General features: G+C 40.3%; 2 protein-coding genes across 2 annotated transcripts; both read left to right on the forward strand.

The window, feature by feature from the left end:
- The first annotated feature begins 3,519 nt into the window (after positions 1 to 3,519).
- Positions 3,520 to 11,461, forward strand: LOC144656799 (serum paraoxonase/arylesterase 1-like). The gene is made up of 7 exons (XM_078517041.1): positions 3,520 to 3,685; positions 3,800 to 3,864; positions 6,194 to 6,249; positions 7,021 to 7,345; positions 8,262 to 8,448; positions 10,008 to 10,089; positions 10,655 to 11,461. The coding sequence occupies exons 1-7, from the start codon at positions 3,615 to 3,617 to the stop codon at positions 10,976 to 10,978; spliced, it is 1,110 nt and encodes a 369-aa protein (XP_078373167.1). The 5' UTR covers positions 3,520 to 3,614; the 3' UTR covers positions 10,979 to 11,461.
- A 1,591-nt stretch (positions 11,462 to 13,052) lies between these two features.
- On the forward strand, positions 13,053 to 19,761 carry LOC144658688 (serum paraoxonase/arylesterase 1-like). The gene is made up of 8 exons (XM_078519158.1): positions 13,053 to 13,890; positions 13,999 to 14,063; positions 14,391 to 14,446; positions 14,914 to 15,238; positions 16,165 to 16,351; positions 16,935 to 17,016; positions 18,256 to 19,466; positions 19,589 to 19,761. Exons 1-7 carry the CDS (start codon positions 13,718 to 13,720, stop codon positions 18,577 to 18,579), a joined length of 1,212 nt encoding a protein of 403 aa, XP_078375284.1. The 5' UTR covers positions 13,053 to 13,717; the 3' UTR covers positions 18,580 to 19,466; positions 19,589 to 19,761.
- The last annotated feature ends 10 nt before the right edge of the window (positions 19,762 to 19,771 follow it).

A 19,771-nucleotide genomic window follows, 5' to 3' on the forward strand; every position in this document is an offset into this window, starting at 1 on the left:
GCCCATTATGCCAGACTGAGTCGAAAGCTTTTCTAAAATCGACAAAGCAGGCATAAATTTTGCCATTGTGATTATGGACGTACTTGTCTATCAAAGTTCGGAGTGTGAAAACATGGTCTGCTGTTCGATTGTTAGGCATGAAGCCGATCTGTGACTTGTGTAATATATGATTGGTGTTGAAATACTCGAGAAGCCTTTGATTTAAAATAGAACAAAACAGTTTACCCAGACAACTCGAAACGCAGATACCACGGTAATTTGACTGATCACTTCTTCCACCCGATTTATAAATTGGCGTTATGAAACCACCACACCATGTTTGAGGCATGGAACCTGAATTTAGAACTCCATTGAAAAGTTTGTAATATACGGGCATAAGGTCGTTGATACTTGCTTTAATCATTTCATTTTTAATTTTATCTGAATAAGAAGATTTGTTGTTCTTTAACTTTTTGGCAGCTTTTCGTATTTCAATTTCGGTAATCAAGTGATCTAATGGCCGAAATTGTTTTTTCCGGACTTCTTCTTCTTGAAGTTCGTTACATATTTTCTCTTGAATGGGATTAAGTCGATCATTGGAGTGAAGAGATTCAAAATATCGCAGCCAATTTTCTTCTGACACTAAAGGAGTATCTTCTTTTTTAATAGTGTCATCCATTGATTTTAAACATTTCCAAAAGTTAGCCGCATCTGAATTGTTAACAGCTTCCTCCAAGTTATGAAGCTTGCTATTGCAATAGTCGTTCTTTTTAGATTTAAGTACGTAAACTTTTGTATTGCATTAGAACGACGTGGTAATTTTCACGTAAAATAGAGTTCAGGGGGTCTCTGTGTTTTTGGTTTGCCAATTTCCTCAATTCATGTCTTTTTAATCTACATTCCCGATCAAACCATTTTTTGTTTGACGATGACTGGATACGCTTACGCTGTTTTGTGGTTTTAATCTTTAAACATTGTCTTGCAGTTGTGTTAAAAATATTTTCTACTTTATCAAGGGAAGTGTTAACATCGTTAATATGTGCTCTTTCGTCTATGTAATCTTGTATGAGAGTTTGGATAACTGGAGAGCGTAAAGGTTAACTTAACGAGGAGACTACGACCGGAAGGTGTGCATATTTCAGGCTGGAGATGTATTACAGTGCGGCTACTGTAACCGGGGTCACCCAGAAAAAGTTAGCTTCAGCCAATGAAATGTCGAGTACAGAACAAAGAAATTTCAACTTCTTCGTTCGCCACGAAAACAGATCGATACAAACTTTGGCTGTATGGCGGCGCTAAATTTTCAATTAATTAATTTCAATTGCATCCGTTTTGAACTTAAGTGGTTGTGACAGCAACATTTGGAAGTGGCGATGCCAACATTTTTTTGTCGTTTGAGAAAATAAAAATAAAATTTCAATTTGTTCACTCGTGAAGCTTATGTTTTTGCGTGTTTATTCAAGCTAGCTGAATTGCCGAAACTTTCGGATGTATACGGCCGATACGCTTTCGGTGGAACTCAACGATCGGACATCGCAGAAAACTAAATTTATCACGCTGGTAATGTGCTTCGTTGTTTGCAAATACGCCACGCACTTTGCCTAACCTATGACCGTCGCTTTCACTGGTACGTTATACAGCGCAGAATGTCTTCCTTCGCTAGGATCACGTGTATTTATTTTCCAAATGGTACAGCTACCAAAACTTCAGTTGATGCCGTAGAGAAAACTTGAAATTGTTACGAGCGAACTCCTCCACGCACCATTGACACAGACGATACGGTCGTTTCTTTCCCCGTTTTTACACAGTTTCGAACTTCTATTACATAAACATCGCTAATATTTACCTTCCAAATGTTGCTGTCACAACCACTCAAGTTCAAAACGGATGCAATTGAAATTAATTGAATATTCAGCGCCGCCATACAGCCAAAGTTTGTATCGATCTGTTTTGAAGGATGGGCCGATACTCGATACCAAATATTCGATACACCGATAATTTGACAATTTTGAAAAGTATCGATACTTTCGAAAAATATCGCACTTTCGATACGTTTTCGATACTGCACACGTGACCTGTGGCGAACGAAGAAGTTGAAATTTCTTTGTTCTGTACTCGACATTTCATTGGCTGAAGCTAAAAATGTAGAAATCTTTTGTTTCAGTTCTGCTTTGTGATTGGTTAACTTTGTCTGGGTGACCCCAGTTACTGTAAAGGGTAGGAATTTCATGGAAAATATCGACGGCAAACTGATCCTGACGGCTAAAGGGGTCAAAAATAAAAAAAGTGGATAAAAAGAAAAAAAAAAAAAAATATAAAAAAAATTTTAAAAAAAAAATTTCCGGGGGGGGGGGGAAAAAAAAAAAAAAAAAAAAAAAAAAAAAAAAGATAAAAAAAAAAAAAAAAAAAAAAAAAAAAAAAAAAAAATATTATTAAAAAAAAAAAAAATAAAAAAAAAAAAAAAAATTTTTTAAAAGTGGGTGTTTAAATTTTTTTAGGAATTTCATGGGCTGGAGTATGGAAAGGGTAGGGAAAACTGTCTTTTAGGTATTTATAAAAGGGTCTTTCAAATACTGTGAACAGACCTACGGAACACTTGATCCATCCACAGTATTCTGGTTTTTCACACACACTGAAAGGTTTAGAAAATAGATGTTGTTTCCTCACTGTAGGTATCCCGATGGGAGAAGAGTTCAGGATCTGCGATCAGGAGAATTTTTTCATCATCATCATCATCATTTATTTGCCTCTTTAGATTCGCCTCTTTTTGGTTATAAAAAGCGCGCAAAAAATGGCCCGACCGAAGTTTATCATTAATAGCCCTTCGGTCAGTCAATAAAACGTGCCACAGTCTGTATTATTCATTTTCCGTTCTCTGATATGATTTTGTCGATGTTCCTTGTTAACTGAGGTAAATTCTGCATTGGGAAACAGTGTCCCATGGCCGACTTGAGCTTATTCCGGTTTCCGTAGCATTTCAATTATTGTAGTATTTTAATAATGGCTGGTGCCCATTTATACACCTGGGAGGAGACAGGCACTGTGAAGATAAAGGACATAAAGTGGCCATGCAAGAACACCCTTGAGTGCAACAATGTTCGCGTTGAAATACACCTTGCGGACACTCCACTATTACGCACACTCGACTCGCTATTACGGACAAGATCCAGTTCCCCAGCAAAAGCTATACTATGAGGTTTGACTGGAAATCACTCCCGCTATTACGGAGTCTTGTTATAATACGGGCACTAAACGACGACCCGAGCCTGTGCGCTGTAACGATAGTTGACTGACTTGACTGTACATATTTAATACACATGGGAGCGTTTTGCACGCATCCAAATAGAAATGTACAGAACCAGTACGGAACGAAAATCGACTGTGAGCAGTTTTTCTTTTGATTTAAAATCCAAAAAAACGGTACGGAACGGAACTAGTGAGACTAGCCTCGGACGCAGAGGTTATTTTGTTCGTCACGCAATCGTTGGGGAGAAAGGTTGCGTGACGAGCCAGAAAGGACAGCGGTTTTGTACAAAGTATGTCATGCAATACCATTTCTTTGTCGTGGGCGGCCATCAGCTCTTCCTTAGCTTCTGTCGCTGTTCTGTAGATTGGAATCAATCCACACTGCATCCATGGGTCGACTAGCTGTATTTGCAGCGTTTTTTCTCGTCACCGTACTAGCATCGCATGTCCTTAAAACGCTGTAAGTCAGGTGTTGCTGTAAATACGTAAAAACCCCGTGTTCTGAGTTGAATTAATTATGCAGCGACTCAACTGATGCATAAATGTCAGACAATGATTTCCTTTCATTATTCAGAATTTTGGTCGGGTTTTTCACTCATGTCGTGGATCACGCACCCGGACCATGCAGAATAATAAAAGGTAAGTTAGTTATTATATTAGTACGTTTCGATTCTAGGAATCTGGCTTTGCGTGTTCTCAAGGACCATAAGCTACTGGGCTTTTGTCACAGTTGATTGCTTGCATGCACAGTTGCATGCACATAGAACACGGATGGCTTTTGTTTAATTGAAGGCTTTCAGTGACAACTGTTTTTGTTTCTGCACAATCACTAAAATTTTCGCAGACAGGAAATGAAAAACTAAAAAAAACTTCGTGTTAGATAAATATAATACATCTACCCGTTATGGTAATCAAACGCCTAATCAATCTTGCGTTATCGAATTTTTGCGACCAGCGAACAAGCACCAGCGCAGTTCGCTGGAGCAACTCTAATGTTGGTGAGGAAAGATTGCTTTGACGCTGACTAGCGATTGCGTTATATACTCCTAAAATTCGCGGGCGCTTGTATTGTTCTCGAGCTATATTTGGCATTTAGCACGTGAACAAATGTTCCTGCTCATATGATTTTAATTAAATTAATCCATATTTTGTGCAGCGAAACATGCGTTCAATAATTCCATATTCCTTATGTGGCGTGTTCGTACGTGCCCGTGTTTTCACGATGTCAACATGTTTTCACATCGCCCATGAGTTTTCTGAGCGGTCAGTGTAAAACGAAGACTAAAATGCAGATTGAGGGTAAAATGAAGACTGCAGACCGGAAGAAAAATGCAGACAGAGGGTAAAGTAACGAAATACGAGTCACAAAGCCTTCCGCCGACTCCAAAGTTCGAAGAAATGTATGTCAGATTACGTTTCGCATGAGCGAACACGTGAATGGACTGGCGGTTTTAAAATGTTTATATGCATATGCCGACGCAAAATGTGTTCAATTTTTTACTTTTAATACGGACTTGACCTTGTGAGACTTCAAGTCTTCGTCACCAGTAAACTGGATGAAACTGAACGGTTAACAGCCCTTTCAGCTGTGCCCTTTCGGAAATCATTTTTTTACGCACACGAACTCATTGAAACTCATGTCATTTGTTTCATCGCTCCTTGTGTTGCAGCCGGACGTGTCACGAAATCCTCGATCGTCTGCAGTTCGCAACGCAAGCAAGCAAGTTAACCGCTCTCTATAAACATAAAAGTGTTGTACCTTTTATTTTTTTAAATAGAGTTTTATTACGACGGTTAGCGAAGCAAAGCCATTATTTATAACTTTACTGCGGAAGCGTTTAATCTGCGCCAGCTGTTGCGGTGGAGTAATTTGATCGCTGAACGTGACCTTGCTGTGTCGGCATGGTATAAAAGAGAATTATTTTTCTAAATTATCCTTAAACCGTCCAGTTAAATGAGTTAAATCGGGTTTTTAAACGAATCAAAAAGTTAATTTGATAGCTTTTGATCAAATTATCTATTTTGTATGACATTTATCACCACTTCATTTTCATGATAACTCATGCGAAGCGTTGTCTGGCGTACATTTCTTTGAAATTTGGAGCAGCTAGCCGGCAGGGAAAAATGGCTTTGTGACTCATATTTCGTTACTTTACCCTCGGTCTGTATTTTTCCCCTGGTCTGCAGTCTGTATTTTACACTGACCGGATTGAAAAACAATAATTCACATAAAACATAACTCATTTCTAGAATTCACATTCCTGTAGTTTCTTTTATTTTACAACATTTTTAAAAGATAATTCTATACAAAATACACATGGTCGCACTACTTAACGTATCGTTATTACTAGTTGTATTAATTAAAACATCGGTCAGAACAAAACATGGACTGCGAACTGCGAACTGCGGACTGCGGACTGCGGACTGCGGACTACGGACTACGGACTGCGGACTACGGACTGGGTAACAAACACGAACTGAGGTATAAAACGTGGACTAAGGCTAATAATAACCGCTATAAATGCGAACTTTTATCCAGTTATTTCAGAGATTGCTAACAGCAACTGTAGGACTTCTTTTGAGATTCAGATCGTTCAGTTTTAGGGGTTTACCCCGTGGCATGCTTTTATGCACCCAAAAATTCAGTCACGCAAATTTCCATCCGAAAACATGCCCTCCCCTCCCCGTATATCCCCCCCCCCCCCCACAACGTATTTAAGCCCTCCCCAAAAATAAGCCAACCTAAATGCGAGGTTAGCCCAGGGCGTTTGTTTTGATAGCCCCAGCCAAAAATTAACCTTAAACCTAGAAATTAACTCAAGCCCAAACCCTAAAACTGACTCTATTTCTGGAAACTAACCGTTGTAAGCTAAAAACTAATCTTAGTATACAGTCTGCATCTGACCGAATGATAACTGAATTAAACTTTCTAAAAAAATTAATCCTGTGTCCTGTTACTATCTTTCAGTGAATGGTTCCGAGGATCTCACTCTCCTTCCTGATGGACTGGTTTTTGTGTCGTCTGTGAGTGTTTTTCATTATTCGCTGCACCTTTCAATAGCACGCGAACTCCGTACACTCAACGTTTGCGCTTTTCGCTGCCGAACACACGGGAACCTTTTTGGGGAACAAGGGAACACATGGGATTTTTTGGGGGGGAGCAAGGGAACATGGACCCCCCTTCGTTTTGGTCCTCTAGGCGCATTTTGTGTGTGTGAACGAAGGTTAAGTCACAATTTAAGCACCGTTAAGGGTTTTGAGTACAAAATGCAACAAAAGCCTTGTTAGTTCTCCTGTAATTTATGGTTATTAATTATTAGTAATTTATTATTACACCACAAACTGGTGGTCGACAAGGTTAATTAGAGTTCTTGCAACGGTGCCGACTAAGGACCTTATAGACTCTTGGCCAAACACGACAAATTCAGAGTCTCCAACAATGCTATATTTACTGCAATATTATATTGAGATTTAGAGCAGTTTTTAATTGAGTGTCGTAAAACCAAAATCAAAGTATCCACTCTGCCCAATCGCAAAGGGCGCAAACAATCCAGTGAATCAATGAAAACTCGAAGCAAATACATGTAGTCGGCACGAAGGGCGGGAAAACGAGCGAACGAGTCACGAGTGGATTTGGTTTTACTTCTGATCGGCTGAGAAAGTGGCGCGAGTTTTTTAAACCAATCACTAAGCGTAGTATAGTAGTGCAAAACCAAAGCAAGCGCGAATTACTTTCGGCACTCAAGTGAAAACTGCTCTTTTAATTGTGAGTTTTTCTTTCTGCTTATCAAACAGGGGCTTCGCTACAAACTTGGCATGTCGTACGACCCAGTGCTTGATACACGAGACAGTAAACTGATGACATTCGACATGAACAAACCCAGTCAAGATCCAGTTGAATTAACACTGAAGAACTTTAATCGCACGGGATTCAACCCGCACGGGATCAGTGTGTATCGGGATCCATCCTCGGGTACGGTGTCGCTGTTTGTGGTGAATCACCGACCAGACGCTCAAGCCATTGAAATATTCGACTTCGAGCGAGACACGCATTCATTAATTCATCGCCGCTCCGTGGTCGACGAGTTGATTTGGAGTCCAAATAACCTACACGCAGTGGGTAAGTAACAATGTATTTTTGATACTCCTTTTAATGCGAACGACCGACCCATTCAACCACCTTCCCACCCAACCTTCCCACAAACCCTACTCCCATCCCGCATACCCACCATGCCACCCTTGCCTAGTTCCCATCCACTAGCTTTCCATTCTCAACCCACGTCAGTCACATACTAACTCACATCGGACCTTTACATTGCTTTAGCTAATTACAGAAAATGTAAATGTTCAGAATGTATGTAATGCTGTGTCAATAAAGATTATTAAAAAAAAAAAAAAAAAAAAAAAAAAAAAACTCACATCGGACCAATCGCTCGTGAAATTTTGCTGGGACTGATTTGTTATTTCAAACTTTCAGCTGTGTAAGCACGCTCTTAAAGTCTTGCATAGCACTGCATAACCAAAGTTTTCCTGCCTGTAAAACGTGTTTCGTTGACAAATTGTTGAATAATAACAAAATCATCCTGCTCAATCTTGCGGAATATCGCTTGATTTTAGCTGACTCGGCCAACGGCCTTGTCGGCTACTTAGTATCAGGTGATGTTCCTCGCGATTTCGCACGATAATTGTTTTAAAGTATCATGTACGCGCGCGATGGCTCAGCTAGACTTACCAAAAATAAGACGAAGGACTTTATTGAAAATCTATTACTCAGCCAATCAGATTTAAAAATGTGCATTAGTAGAACTCTACTTAAATCTGAAGTTCTCTAATGTTTTTTTTTTTCATGCCAACAAACTGCATTTGCGGCACTGATAAAACTACCAATACCTGTACCTTTTTTTATTGATAGACCCACTGGGCTATGTTCACGCACCCCCCCCCCCTCACCCCCCTGGCTTAACCCTGGTTCTCGATGTATTGCAAAAAATGCATAATGTCACTTTCAATGGTTTTCTTTTTTCTCTTTCTCGCAGGTCCTGATAGTTTCTACGTCACAAACGACAATTACTTCCATTATGACAGCACCCTTCTGAGGGTTCTCCACAGTTTTTTTCTACATCAATGGCACCAGGACAACATTGTGTTTTATGACGGATTTAAGGCCATTGAAGCGATAGGGGGGATTGATACCAATGGTATTACCATGGATAAAGACGAAAGGTTGGAGTTCCTCGATTATGTAGTCATTTTTCCTCGGTTATGTAGTCAAAGACACGATGTGGAGGCAGCGTGGCCGAGTGGTTAGAGCGCCGGACTTGAAATCTGGAGGTCCCCGGTTCAAGTTCCGTTCTGACCACTATCTGGATTTGTTCTCGGTCGTCCCGAGTTCAAATCCTCGGTCATGCTTGTAAATAGCCAACTGGTCTGTCTCCTGCCAGTTGGGATTTTTAATCATGTTATGTTTATTTAATATATTATATTTGTTTCATATACACGGCCCCACAAGCTTCTATCTTTAAACACAAACCGTGTATAAATAAAGTTGCTTTAGCTTTTTACCTTAAATTGGACCTGTCTAATTCTAGCCCAGTTGGATGTTGTATACAGTTAGGCTACTTTTAGCTCGAACTCGGAAGTTACAGGATAGAGTACGCATTTTCAAGGTCGTGCAAATGGAAAAGAGTTTTTGGCAGTAGCATCCGGTTTCCATAGTAATAGGCGTGCTTGTATTTCTCAGTTCCCCCCCCCCCCCCCCCCACATTCCAGGGTTTTGTCAGATTGCCAACGCTGCCTATTTATATTTTTCGATGTTTATAAGCAATGTGAGAGCAAAATGTCAGACATAACACAGCCAAGTCTCGAACTAGAGACCGAAAGGCTAACAGTAATGTCACCGCGTCACAATGAACGTTTAATAATAGCTTTTTTTAATAACTTTAATAACTTTTAGTTTTGCTATGTTAATTTAATTCCGTTGCTATTTATTCAGACTCTCTCACTTGGTAAGTTTAATAACTTAGGTTATTTGTCGGTTAAAGGGATTTTGGTCTAAACTATTCTGAAATTAGTGTTAGGCAACTGAACCCTAAATAAACATTTTCTATAAACATTTAAAGGAATATATAACCTGAATTTGCGGATAGAAATCAAGCTACGGCTATAAATATCCATATTTCGAAGACGCGCGGAAACAACTTGAAAACGTTAGCCTAACTTTTTCAAGTTGCAATACGTTTCCATCCGAGCCATCTGCAACCAAAGATGCTCGTTAACAGTTATAGTGCTCTAATATAACATATTTTTGTAAAAATGGACTGTTATTGTTAGGTTTCCTGCGACACAAATATAATATTGGCGGCTCAAATATCTGGTTAAATCCGTGACACAGTTCCTTTGAAGAGTCAGTTCAATTTTCAGCCTGTCATCACATGCACTAGTTTTACGATAGGCAATCTGTACCTTGTTAACGGAGTGTTATTTCTGTCGGGGGAGTAAGTGCCAGTTTTGGCCAATCTTCGTTGAAGCACTCGAAAAATTCCCGAATTACTTCATCCAATCAAAAACTAGCGCGAGCGCTCACGAGTTCTCCGAAAGCCGTCGCGCGTATTTCGCGCGTAAAAATACGTCATGTTGTTAAGCAGCTTCCGTGACGAAAACCGCGGGCTCAGTCACTTCTCGGAGAAGTGATGTCGCCATTAACTGGCACTTGTTCCCTCGACTGATTTCAGGCACAGGCGAATTCACATTCCTTACTGCTCGTTTTGTCTGATTCCTCACAGGTTTGTTTTTGCATCCGCTGGTCTTAACCTTGGTGTCGCAGTCTACAGACGTCTTAAGGACAACACGTTAGAAGCGTCACAGGTTGTTCAATATATACTGTTTTTGCCGACCGTTCTAGTAACAATATATATCCTGTCTCCCGTCTCCGGGGTGGGTGGGGGTCCTCGCTGAAGTGGACTAAACGGGAGGTTCTGGTCGCCCAAAAGGGGTACCTTTTTCAGTCTGTAGCAGTATAAAAGAGTAGAGGGAAATGGCATTTAGGTATTTAAAAGGGCCTTTGAAAATAACTTACACAGACGCACCGAAGTGTAAGGGGTTTATCAACTTAAAAATTAAAAGAAACAAGTGGTCGTATCCCTTCGGTAGGTATTTGGAAAGGATACGATTTTCTATCGAAGGTTTATGAAAGGGTATATAACCATTTCTGTCAAAAAAGTTCTTGACATGGTACAGTTTTTGCCCTCTGGAGAAGCTCCCGTGTAAAACATTTTTTAGGAGAGATCTATTTTTTTCTCAAGCTGAAAGTGTGATTAGTTTAGCTGGAGAAATTTCTAGTAGAACATGCTTTTCACGATCGATGGCTCGCTCAGCAAGCATATTTACTTCCTTTCTAAATCTTACCAAGTTTCCTTTCTTGTTTAAACAGATGATCAAAGTTGGTTCTTTTGTTGACAACATCAACGTTGATCCTGTGACGGGAAATCTCTGGGTAGCGGGAATCCCGAGACCCCTGGATATAACAGCTCACTCACAAAATGTCAGTCATCTTAGTCCCTCGCAAGTCCTCTCGGTGCAGCTGGGACAGCCGTCCACATCCGGGATAGCTTTCCCTGATTACAAGGTTCGCGAAGTGTACATGAACGATGGGCGGGAACTGACGGGTGCCACGTCTGCGATTGTTTATAAGGATCGTCTGCTTATTGGCTCTTTATACAGTAACATGCTGTATTGTGAGGTGAAGTTCTACTGATCCGCTGACAAACAAGATATGTAAACGTTATACTGTACTGTTGTAAGTTGTGTGAGTACTTGAATCACATATTGCTATAGCTTTAAGCACCTCCGTGAATGATCTTATACCCAGTTGTAGTCAATATCTGTCTTCAAGAGCCTACAGTTAATTCTGGAAATCAGCGCAACCTACAGACTATTCACTATTCTGCTAGCAGATAAGTGAATTATCTGTAGGTTGCGCGCGCAATGCATGATTTTCAAAGGAATTCCAAGTTCACGTTCCAAGTTCCAAGTTCAAGTTTTAAGTTCAGGTGTGGTGACCACACGTAAACTTTAAGTTGCAAACAGTAAAAACATGGCTCGTCGATTCGCTTCGACGCATTGTGAGCTATTGAGATGTGTGTTAAGATTTTGACTGTTCTCCTTTTTATAGTTGTGGAAATCGTGTTATTTGTCAAAGAAATAAACGTTTGAACGGCATGCACGAAAGCATCGTAAATGTTGTTGTTTTTGTGTCTGCGAAAGCGTGAGCCCCATAGACGTAATGCAAAAATGGTTGTCATCCATTTGTCTTGTTTGGTCGAGTTTCTAAAAACGCTGATGCTGACACTTGAAAATAATGGAATAATATGCTACAATTAGAAGTCTTAATGTTTTTGATTAAAAGCCCGCAGATTTGTGACTCATTCAACTTTGAGAAATTTGTTTGGAAAAAGCCACCCTGGTCTGCCTAGCCGCATTTTCATGCTTTGGCCATGCTCTGAATATAAACAGATTTAATAAATATAGACATATTAAATTAAATGAGTGAAAAGTGTTTGCATACATATACGAGGATTGAATTGTATTAATATGAAAGAATATTACATAAATATAAATACTGAATTGAGTGAATATAAAATATTAAATAAATATTAAATTGAATGAATATGAAAATCATAAATATGATAAATTGAATAAATATAAAAATATTGAATATTGCTACAGTCGGCTTGCCATATTGGGGTCTATGCAGCGCCTTGTCACCGATTTGTCCCACGTAAAAATCACCTCGCACGCAGAGACGCAACGCGCGGATGAAAAGAATCAGTTCGCTTGCGTTTGCGTGTCCACAGACTTGCCCAACCCAGAGAGAGAGAAAGAGAGGAGGGGAGGGGGTTGGGCTACTTGTAGATTAACGGTATGCTGAAAGTTGCGAGCCATTTAAGGCAGCTTATTTATCGTGTACCTGAATTGCCAAAATTAAAGTCGTATCATGATGTGCTGGTAGTTATCAAAAAATGGGGGGGGGACCGGCGGTACCACCGAAAGCTAAAGTCGTAAGTGGTTTAACAGGTTATAATGTTGCTATGGTAACCACTAATGTCAAGGAAATGGTCACAACTTGTTGACCAATGATTGGGCATTTGTTTTCATAGTATTACTCTTATAGCAGTTGACAAAGAGTTGTAGTACAGACCCATGAAATAAAAAGGTCTGGAAAATACTGAAAACCGTTATCAGTCAACAAGGCTTAATTTCCATCGAAGGCACATAAAAAGGTTACCTTTACTTTCGGCAATGGTCTATAAATGGGTAAGGGTTAAGGGTCTGCGCCTTGGGCCCGAAAGAAACCTTCCGTATAAAACGTTTTTGTGTAGCCCCCACCCCCCCCCCCCCCCAGATCTGCGACTTGGAGAGCCACTGAGAATTTCTCCGCGCACCTATTGTCTTTTTGCTCTTAAAAAAATTGGCCTGTTCGGAGTTTAGAAGTCAGTCAGTAAACCTTGCCAGGGTCTGCAGTATTCATTTTCCGTACTCTGATATAATTTCGCCATTGTCCAGATCCAAGGTAAATTCCGTATCGAGCCAAAGTATCCCATATCCCGTATCCCGAATCCCGTATACCATATCCCATATCCCCGTATCCCATATCCCGTATCCCGTATCCCAGTCAGCTGGAGCTGTAAATCCCTCCCTTGAACGGGTATGCTGGTAAATCGCAGGGCTATCTTCAGGACAGTATCTGTGAGGATAAATTGTCTTTCCCAGACCAAGAACACAACGTAAGTATCCCTTAAGCATACCTTATTCTTACTCATTTTCGTGAGTACTAATTTTCGCGATTTTCGCCGAAATTTCAAAGTAATTGCGAAATTTAATACGCGCGAAAAATGTATTGCGCGAAATTTAAACACGCGAAAATTAATACCATATTATTATCGAAACCATAAAAAGTTTAAATGTTTGGAACTGCAACTCTCAACCTTAAAAAAGACTTTTCCGTCTTGTTTCAACTAGCCGGCACCGTTCCTCTGATTACTGTTTTCTTCAGCTTGTATCTTGGCCAAAACGTCTTTAGTACAGTCACCAAAGTTTTCGTTTGCAGGCTCCTTTTAGTTACATTGAGCCAGATATTTGTATATATCCAGTAGTTTCTTAGTCTTTGACGACTGCTCCATAAAACACTGAGAAAATCGCGAAATTTAATACATTTTTGCCTTATGTTTTCTTGCAATCGCGAAAATTAATACTCGCGAAATTTCGCGAAATTAAGTACGCGCGAAAATTAGTAAGAATAAAGTACGTAAAATTTACACTTCCAAAAAGTACAGCACTTTCCGGAACAAAGCAAGGCCGATTTGTACAAAACTTGTCATAAATTTTCCTATTGTGAAACTCTTCTGGGCACGAAATAAAAGATTGTTGTGTTGTTGTTGAAATAACAATTCCATAAATTCTTGCCGTGTGCGTAATTCTGTTGTTAATTAATGAGATGCAAACCAGCATGAGTTGTTTTTCCGCAATCCCACCCATAAGCTCTTTTGTTCCCGGCATATTGCTATTCTGCAGATTGGAATCAATCCACATTGTACTCATGGGTCGACTAGCTGTATTTGCGGCGTTTTTTCTCGTCACCGTACTGGCATCGCATGTCCTTAAAACGCTGTAAGTCAAGTGCTGTTATAAATACAAAAAACGCGTTCTGAGTTGTAATAATGATGCTGCGACTAACCGGATGCGTATTGTTAGATTTTGATTCCTTTCATTTTTCAGAATTTTGGTCGGGTTTTTCACTCATGTCGTGGATCACGCTCCCGGACCATGCAAAATAATAAAAGGTAAGTTAGTTACCGGTATTAGTATCAATTAGACAGTACGTTTTAATTCAAAATCTGGCTTTACGTGTCCTTCATCAGAACCTCAAGGGATTGGGCTTGGTCACAGTTGATTGCTTACATCTGCATACACGATCGGGAAAGTGGGGGGTGGGGGGGGGGGGGGGTGGGGGTGCGTGTTGATTGTCTACATTTAAAAATGTCACGTGTCGCTGTTTAAGCTTACCGTCATAAGCTTATAACCAATTTAAGTCTACAGTCTTCATTTTTCATTTCTTACCAAATAACAACTGAATTTCTAACATCCCGTGTCTTGTTACTATCTTTCAGTGAATGGTTCCGAGGATTTCGCTCTCCTTCCTGGTGGACTGGTTTTTGTGTCGTCGGTAAGTGTTTCATTCCATAAAGAAAAATAATGAAGGTAGTTTGCATCAGTAGAAACCTAGAGCTATGCGTAAGCGTAATAGTCTAGTTTTGCTGAAAATCATTAAACTGGTGTACTGAGTTTAGTAGAGTTGTTATAAATTTGGATCACAAATTAAAATCGTCGGGCAGACTTTTTCAAACTCAGCTCTCGTATCGTCACAAAGGACGCAAACAATTCACTGAACCAAACAATCAAAACTCAAAGTAGATACACGTAGCCGGCACGTAGCGCGGGAAAATATGCACGAACGAGTCACGACTGGATTTGGTTTTACTTCTGATTGGCTGAGAAAGTGGTACGAGCTTTTTCACACAATCACTAAGCCTAATGATGCAAAGCCAAAGCAAATGCGACTTACTTTCGTCACGACATCCAAATGAAAACCTCTCTATTTACTGTGGGGTTTCCCTTTTGGTTATCAAACAGGGGCTTCGCTACAAGATTGGCATGTGGTACGACCCAGTGCTTGACACACGAGACAGTAAAGTGATGACATTCGACTTGAACAAGCCCAGTCAAGATCCAGTTGAATTATCACTGAAGAACTTTAATCGCACGGGATTCAACCCGCACGGGATCAGTGTTTATCGGGATCCATCCTCGGGTACGGTGTCGCTGTTTGTGGTGAATCACCGACCAGACGCTCAAGCCATTGAAATATTCGACTTCGAGCGAGACACTCATTCATTAATTCATCGCCGCTCCGTGGTCGACGAGTTGATTTGGAGTCCAAATGACTTACACGCAGTAGGTAAGTAAGGCAAAGTAAAAAAAAATATGTTTCATGTCCCCGCCCGCCTCATTTTTGGGGGCCGCTTCTCTTTTTTTTTTAATAATTGTTATTGGGAAAGTTGGAGCAACAAAACCAACAGGCGTTACTCCTCAATTAAGTACAGATAAAATTTTGTAAGATATGGCTTTTGTCTGCGTTTTGATACGAAATCAGAGCAAAATTTTTAAGGCCTCGGCGCACTAGGTCCGTACTGGATAGGTCAGGATTGATTTTGCAAGTTCGCTTCTGGAAAACTTGAAGATGGAGGAAATAACAAATAACAAAAAAAAGCACCCGTTCACACTCTTTTTTACAAAAATTTGGACAAGAAACATTTTTTTCTTTTACTTGGCCTAACAATGCATTTTTGATACTCCTTTGACTTCAACTGACCGACCTACTCAACCATCTACTTTACCACAGCTTCACCCAGGCTAACCCGTCCACCATCCTCCCATATATGAACATATCAGTTCATTTAACAATTTTGACGCAGACTCGTTCCCAGTCGCTCCCTTGGCGGTTTTGACTAGAACGCATTGCATCAAGGGAAGGCCGAACGAAAATCGGGTAGCAGTGAATTTGTTTAGCTTTGTCGTAAAATTGAATTGTCAATTATGTATTTAGAACTAAACTTATTCTTCCACTTGGAATATCGTGGCTGCGCGCAATGGCTCAATAGTTGAATTCTTAATAAAATTTGATAGTTTCTAATTTATTAATTTATGACCAAAACTACCAATATATCTTGATTTAATATTGATAGACCTACTGGACTATGTTCAGGCAATCCCCCCCCCCCCCCCCCCCCTCTCCCCCGGCTGGACTCCATATTTTGTAAAAATACATGATATCACTTTTTAGTGATCCAAATTATTATTATTATTGTTTTCTTTTCCTCGCAGGTCCTAACAGTTTCTACGTCACAAACGACAAATACTTTCACTTTGACAGCACCTTTCTGAACTTTCTTTACCTTTTTATTCTGCACAACTGGCTCTATACAAACATTGTGTTTTATGACGGATCTAAGGCCATTGAAGCGACAGGAAGAGTTCATCCTAATGGTATTACCATGGATAAAGACGAAAGGTTGGAGTTCCTCGATTATATAGCGATAACCAAATTTGTGACCAGTTGGATGTCGTATGTAGTTTAATTCTGCCTTTAGCTAAAACTCTGAAGCTATAAGATAAAGAGTTACCAAGGTCGACGTGCTGGGAGGTAGCCAAAGCAGTGGCACAGAACAGGCAGTGTTGGACAGAAAACGTGACGGCCTTATGCGCCTACTGGCGCGACGAGAATTGACGATGATGAAGGTCGACGTGCAAACGGAAGAAAGTTTATGCCGTCGCGTCGGTAGCTAGTAATAAGCGTGTTAGGCCGTGTTCATACTAAGTGCACGAGCACTGGTACCTGAGCGCCAGCAGAAAATAGCGTCGTGTTCACACAAAGAAAACCAAAGTACCAAAGTACCATTAAGTGCCCGAGTACAAGGTCCGCGACTTTGTACCGTACCCGAACTATGGCGTGGGCACTTGAAAAAATAATATGTTCACATTAGTGCCCAGCGAGAATCGTGCTCGGGCATTGTGCCCAAGCACCAAGTGTGAATACAACGTAAGTCTATTTCAGGTTACTCACATTCCTGATTTCTCGTTTTGCTGCCTCACAGGTTTGTTTTTGCGTCCAATGGTCTTGGTCTTGGTGTCTCAGTCTTCAGACGTGTTAAGGACAACACGTTAGAGGTGTCACAGGTTGTTAAGTCTAAACCTTTAAGTAACTATTTCATTAGGAACTACAATGTACATGGCTACAACACTCGAAGGAAGGCTGACCTCCATCTACCTAAACCCAAGCTTAGCCTTGGCAAGCGTACTTTTAGATTTTCTGGCACAGCCCTTTTTAATTCACTACCTTTAAAAATCCAACAAGCTGTATCACTCTCCTCTTTTAAAAATCTTGTCAAAGCCCACTTTATTCATAGCCCTTATTTACGATATTTAATTCGTAATTCGTTTTAGTTTTTAAAATCTTTTTATATAACTATTTCAATTACTAAACATAAGCTTTTAACTCTATTTTTATAACTATTTTAAACAATTAGATATTTTATATTTTTAGAAATTGTATTTAGCAGGGCCCCTCCGGAGACCAGCCACTGTGCTGAATGGGCCACCTTGCATAAAAAAAGTTTTTCCTTACCTTACCTAACCTTATATCAGTGTGCAATACTGTTCTTAACAGTTTATTAATCTGTCAGTCCTGCCTCCCGGGGTGGGTGGGTGTACTCGCTAAACTGGACTAAACAAAACATTCCGGCCTCCCGAAAGTGGTACCTTTTTCAATCAGTGTAGGCATATAAATCGGAGAACGGAAACCAGTTATAGGTATTTAAAAAAGCCTCTGAAAACATCACATGTAACGCCACCGAAGTATTTTGAGGGGTTTGTAAAACTGAAAAGTTTAAAGAAAAAAGTTTTAGTATCCCTTTTGTAGTCACGTGAAAGGGGGACCATATTCTATCAAAGGTACATGAAAGCGTACAACCTTAATTTTCTGTTAAAATAGTAAATAAAAGGGTAAAAGTCTGGCCCTCCGGGAGGAGCTTCTCGTGTAAAATCCCCCCAATTTCTCTATCGTGGGGTTGCGACGCAAAACTAACTTATGGCGTTGAGGTTGTCAGGGAAAAGCCAGGTTGCTAGCTCAGGGTGGATCCAACGCCGTGATGTATAATTCTAGTTTAACAATAATTCCTCGCATTTTCTCGTTCATTAGATTGCGTTAGAAAGAAGGTACTTACGTTATGCTTACCTTTAGACCATAGGGAGAGAGAGCCATTTTTCTCCCCAAGCTTAAGGTGTGTTTAGTTCAGCTCCATCGTTTGAGCCACATGAAGCTCCCAGAAGACCATGGTCTTCACGATGGCTCGTTCAGTAAGCATAGTAACTTGCTTACCAAACTGATCTAACTAAGTTTTTTTCTTGTGTAAACAGGTGATTAAAGTTGGTTCTTTAGTTGACAACATCAATGCCGACCCTGTGACGGGAAATCTTTGGATAGCAGGAATCCCTAGAGCCTTGGATATAACCGCTCACTCACAAGATCTCAGTCATCTTAGTCCCTCTCAAGTCCTCACGGTGCAGCTGGGAAAGCCGTCTACATCCGGCATAGCTTTCCCTGATTACAAGGTTCGCGAGGTGCACAAGAACGATGGGCGGGAACTAACGGGTGCCACGTCTGCGATTGTTTATAAGGATCGCCTGCTTATTGGCTCTGCATTCAGTAACATGCTGTATTGTGAGGTGCAGTTCTACTGATCCACTGCAAACTTACTGCCAAACAAACAACGACTTATGTAATAACTATACTGTATTGTAACCAATTGTGTGAGGTACTTGAATCACTCATTAGTATAGCTACAAGCAATTTCCGTGAATGATCCTGGTATTATATGGTTTCAATGTTCAGTAACAAGAAAAGATTGGCTAAGAGAGTCCATCCTGAGCTATTTTTAAGATTTAAAAATCAATCCCCTTGTCATCGTCAGTGAGGCTTCGCAGTTTCTTGAACACGTCTTGCGAGGCCGACTATTTAGCCCTCTAGATCTACAAAAAAGTTCTATTGGCTTGTCACGTTATCTTTCAAAAATGATTGCGTGACGAGCCAAAAAAATGTCTGCGTAGAAGGCGAGCTCCACAAGGACCGACTATTTCTTGTCACGTTCATTGTGGACAGATGCACATAAAAAGGACGAAGAATTGAAAAATGGTGAAAACTAAAGCAGAAAAAAAAATTATTTAAAAATGTATTTGTAAAAATACTTCACCTGGCTTCTCATTGTATAATCAAGAGCCGTCTCTTTTAGGTCACCCTCTTGTCTGTTCTGTCGGCACACAGTGTGTGCTGACAGAACAGACAAGAGGGTGACCTAAAAGAGACGGCTTAGGGCGCTTTCCATTTGTCAGAACTGGCCGGCCTGACCGGTATATTCGAGAACGGAATTCCGTTGTTAGTCAGATTCGTCCTGTCAAATCAGTCAAGACAGGTATAATATACATTGTTGTGGTGGATTTGTGGGAAAATCCACAGGGGACCCAAACGCTGTATTAGTTATTCATAATCTTAAAATAAAAAATGTTCTTATTTACCTGCGTTCCTGTGTCTTTTTCATCGGTTTGGGGAGATTTGAATCAGAGCGAAGGCGGTTTACGTTGCGAGTCTTAAACGGTAATCACTCAGCAATGTCAATACGACGCGCCTCAAGTTTCAGTTATTATTAACTCTAGTTACTAACACCATTAACTATTAACTCTCCTCGCGGGAGAGAAGAGAGAAGGAGAGAGAGAGCTCTCTTCTCTTCTCGTGACCGTTAAATTGAAACACAAAACTCCCCGCGAGGAGAGTTAATAGTTTTAAAATGGTGTTAGTAACTAGAGTTAATAATAACTGAAACTTGAGGCGCGTCGTATTGGCATTGCGACATACTGATTACCGTTTGATTAGACCACA

This window comes from Oculina patagonica, chromosome 6, assembly GCF_052425735.1.
Source record: "Oculina patagonica isolate OP01 chromosome 6, crgOcupat, whole genome shotgun sequence".
Taxonomy (NCBI): domain Eukaryota; kingdom Metazoa; phylum Cnidaria; class Anthozoa; order Scleractinia; family Oculinidae; genus Oculina; species Oculina patagonica.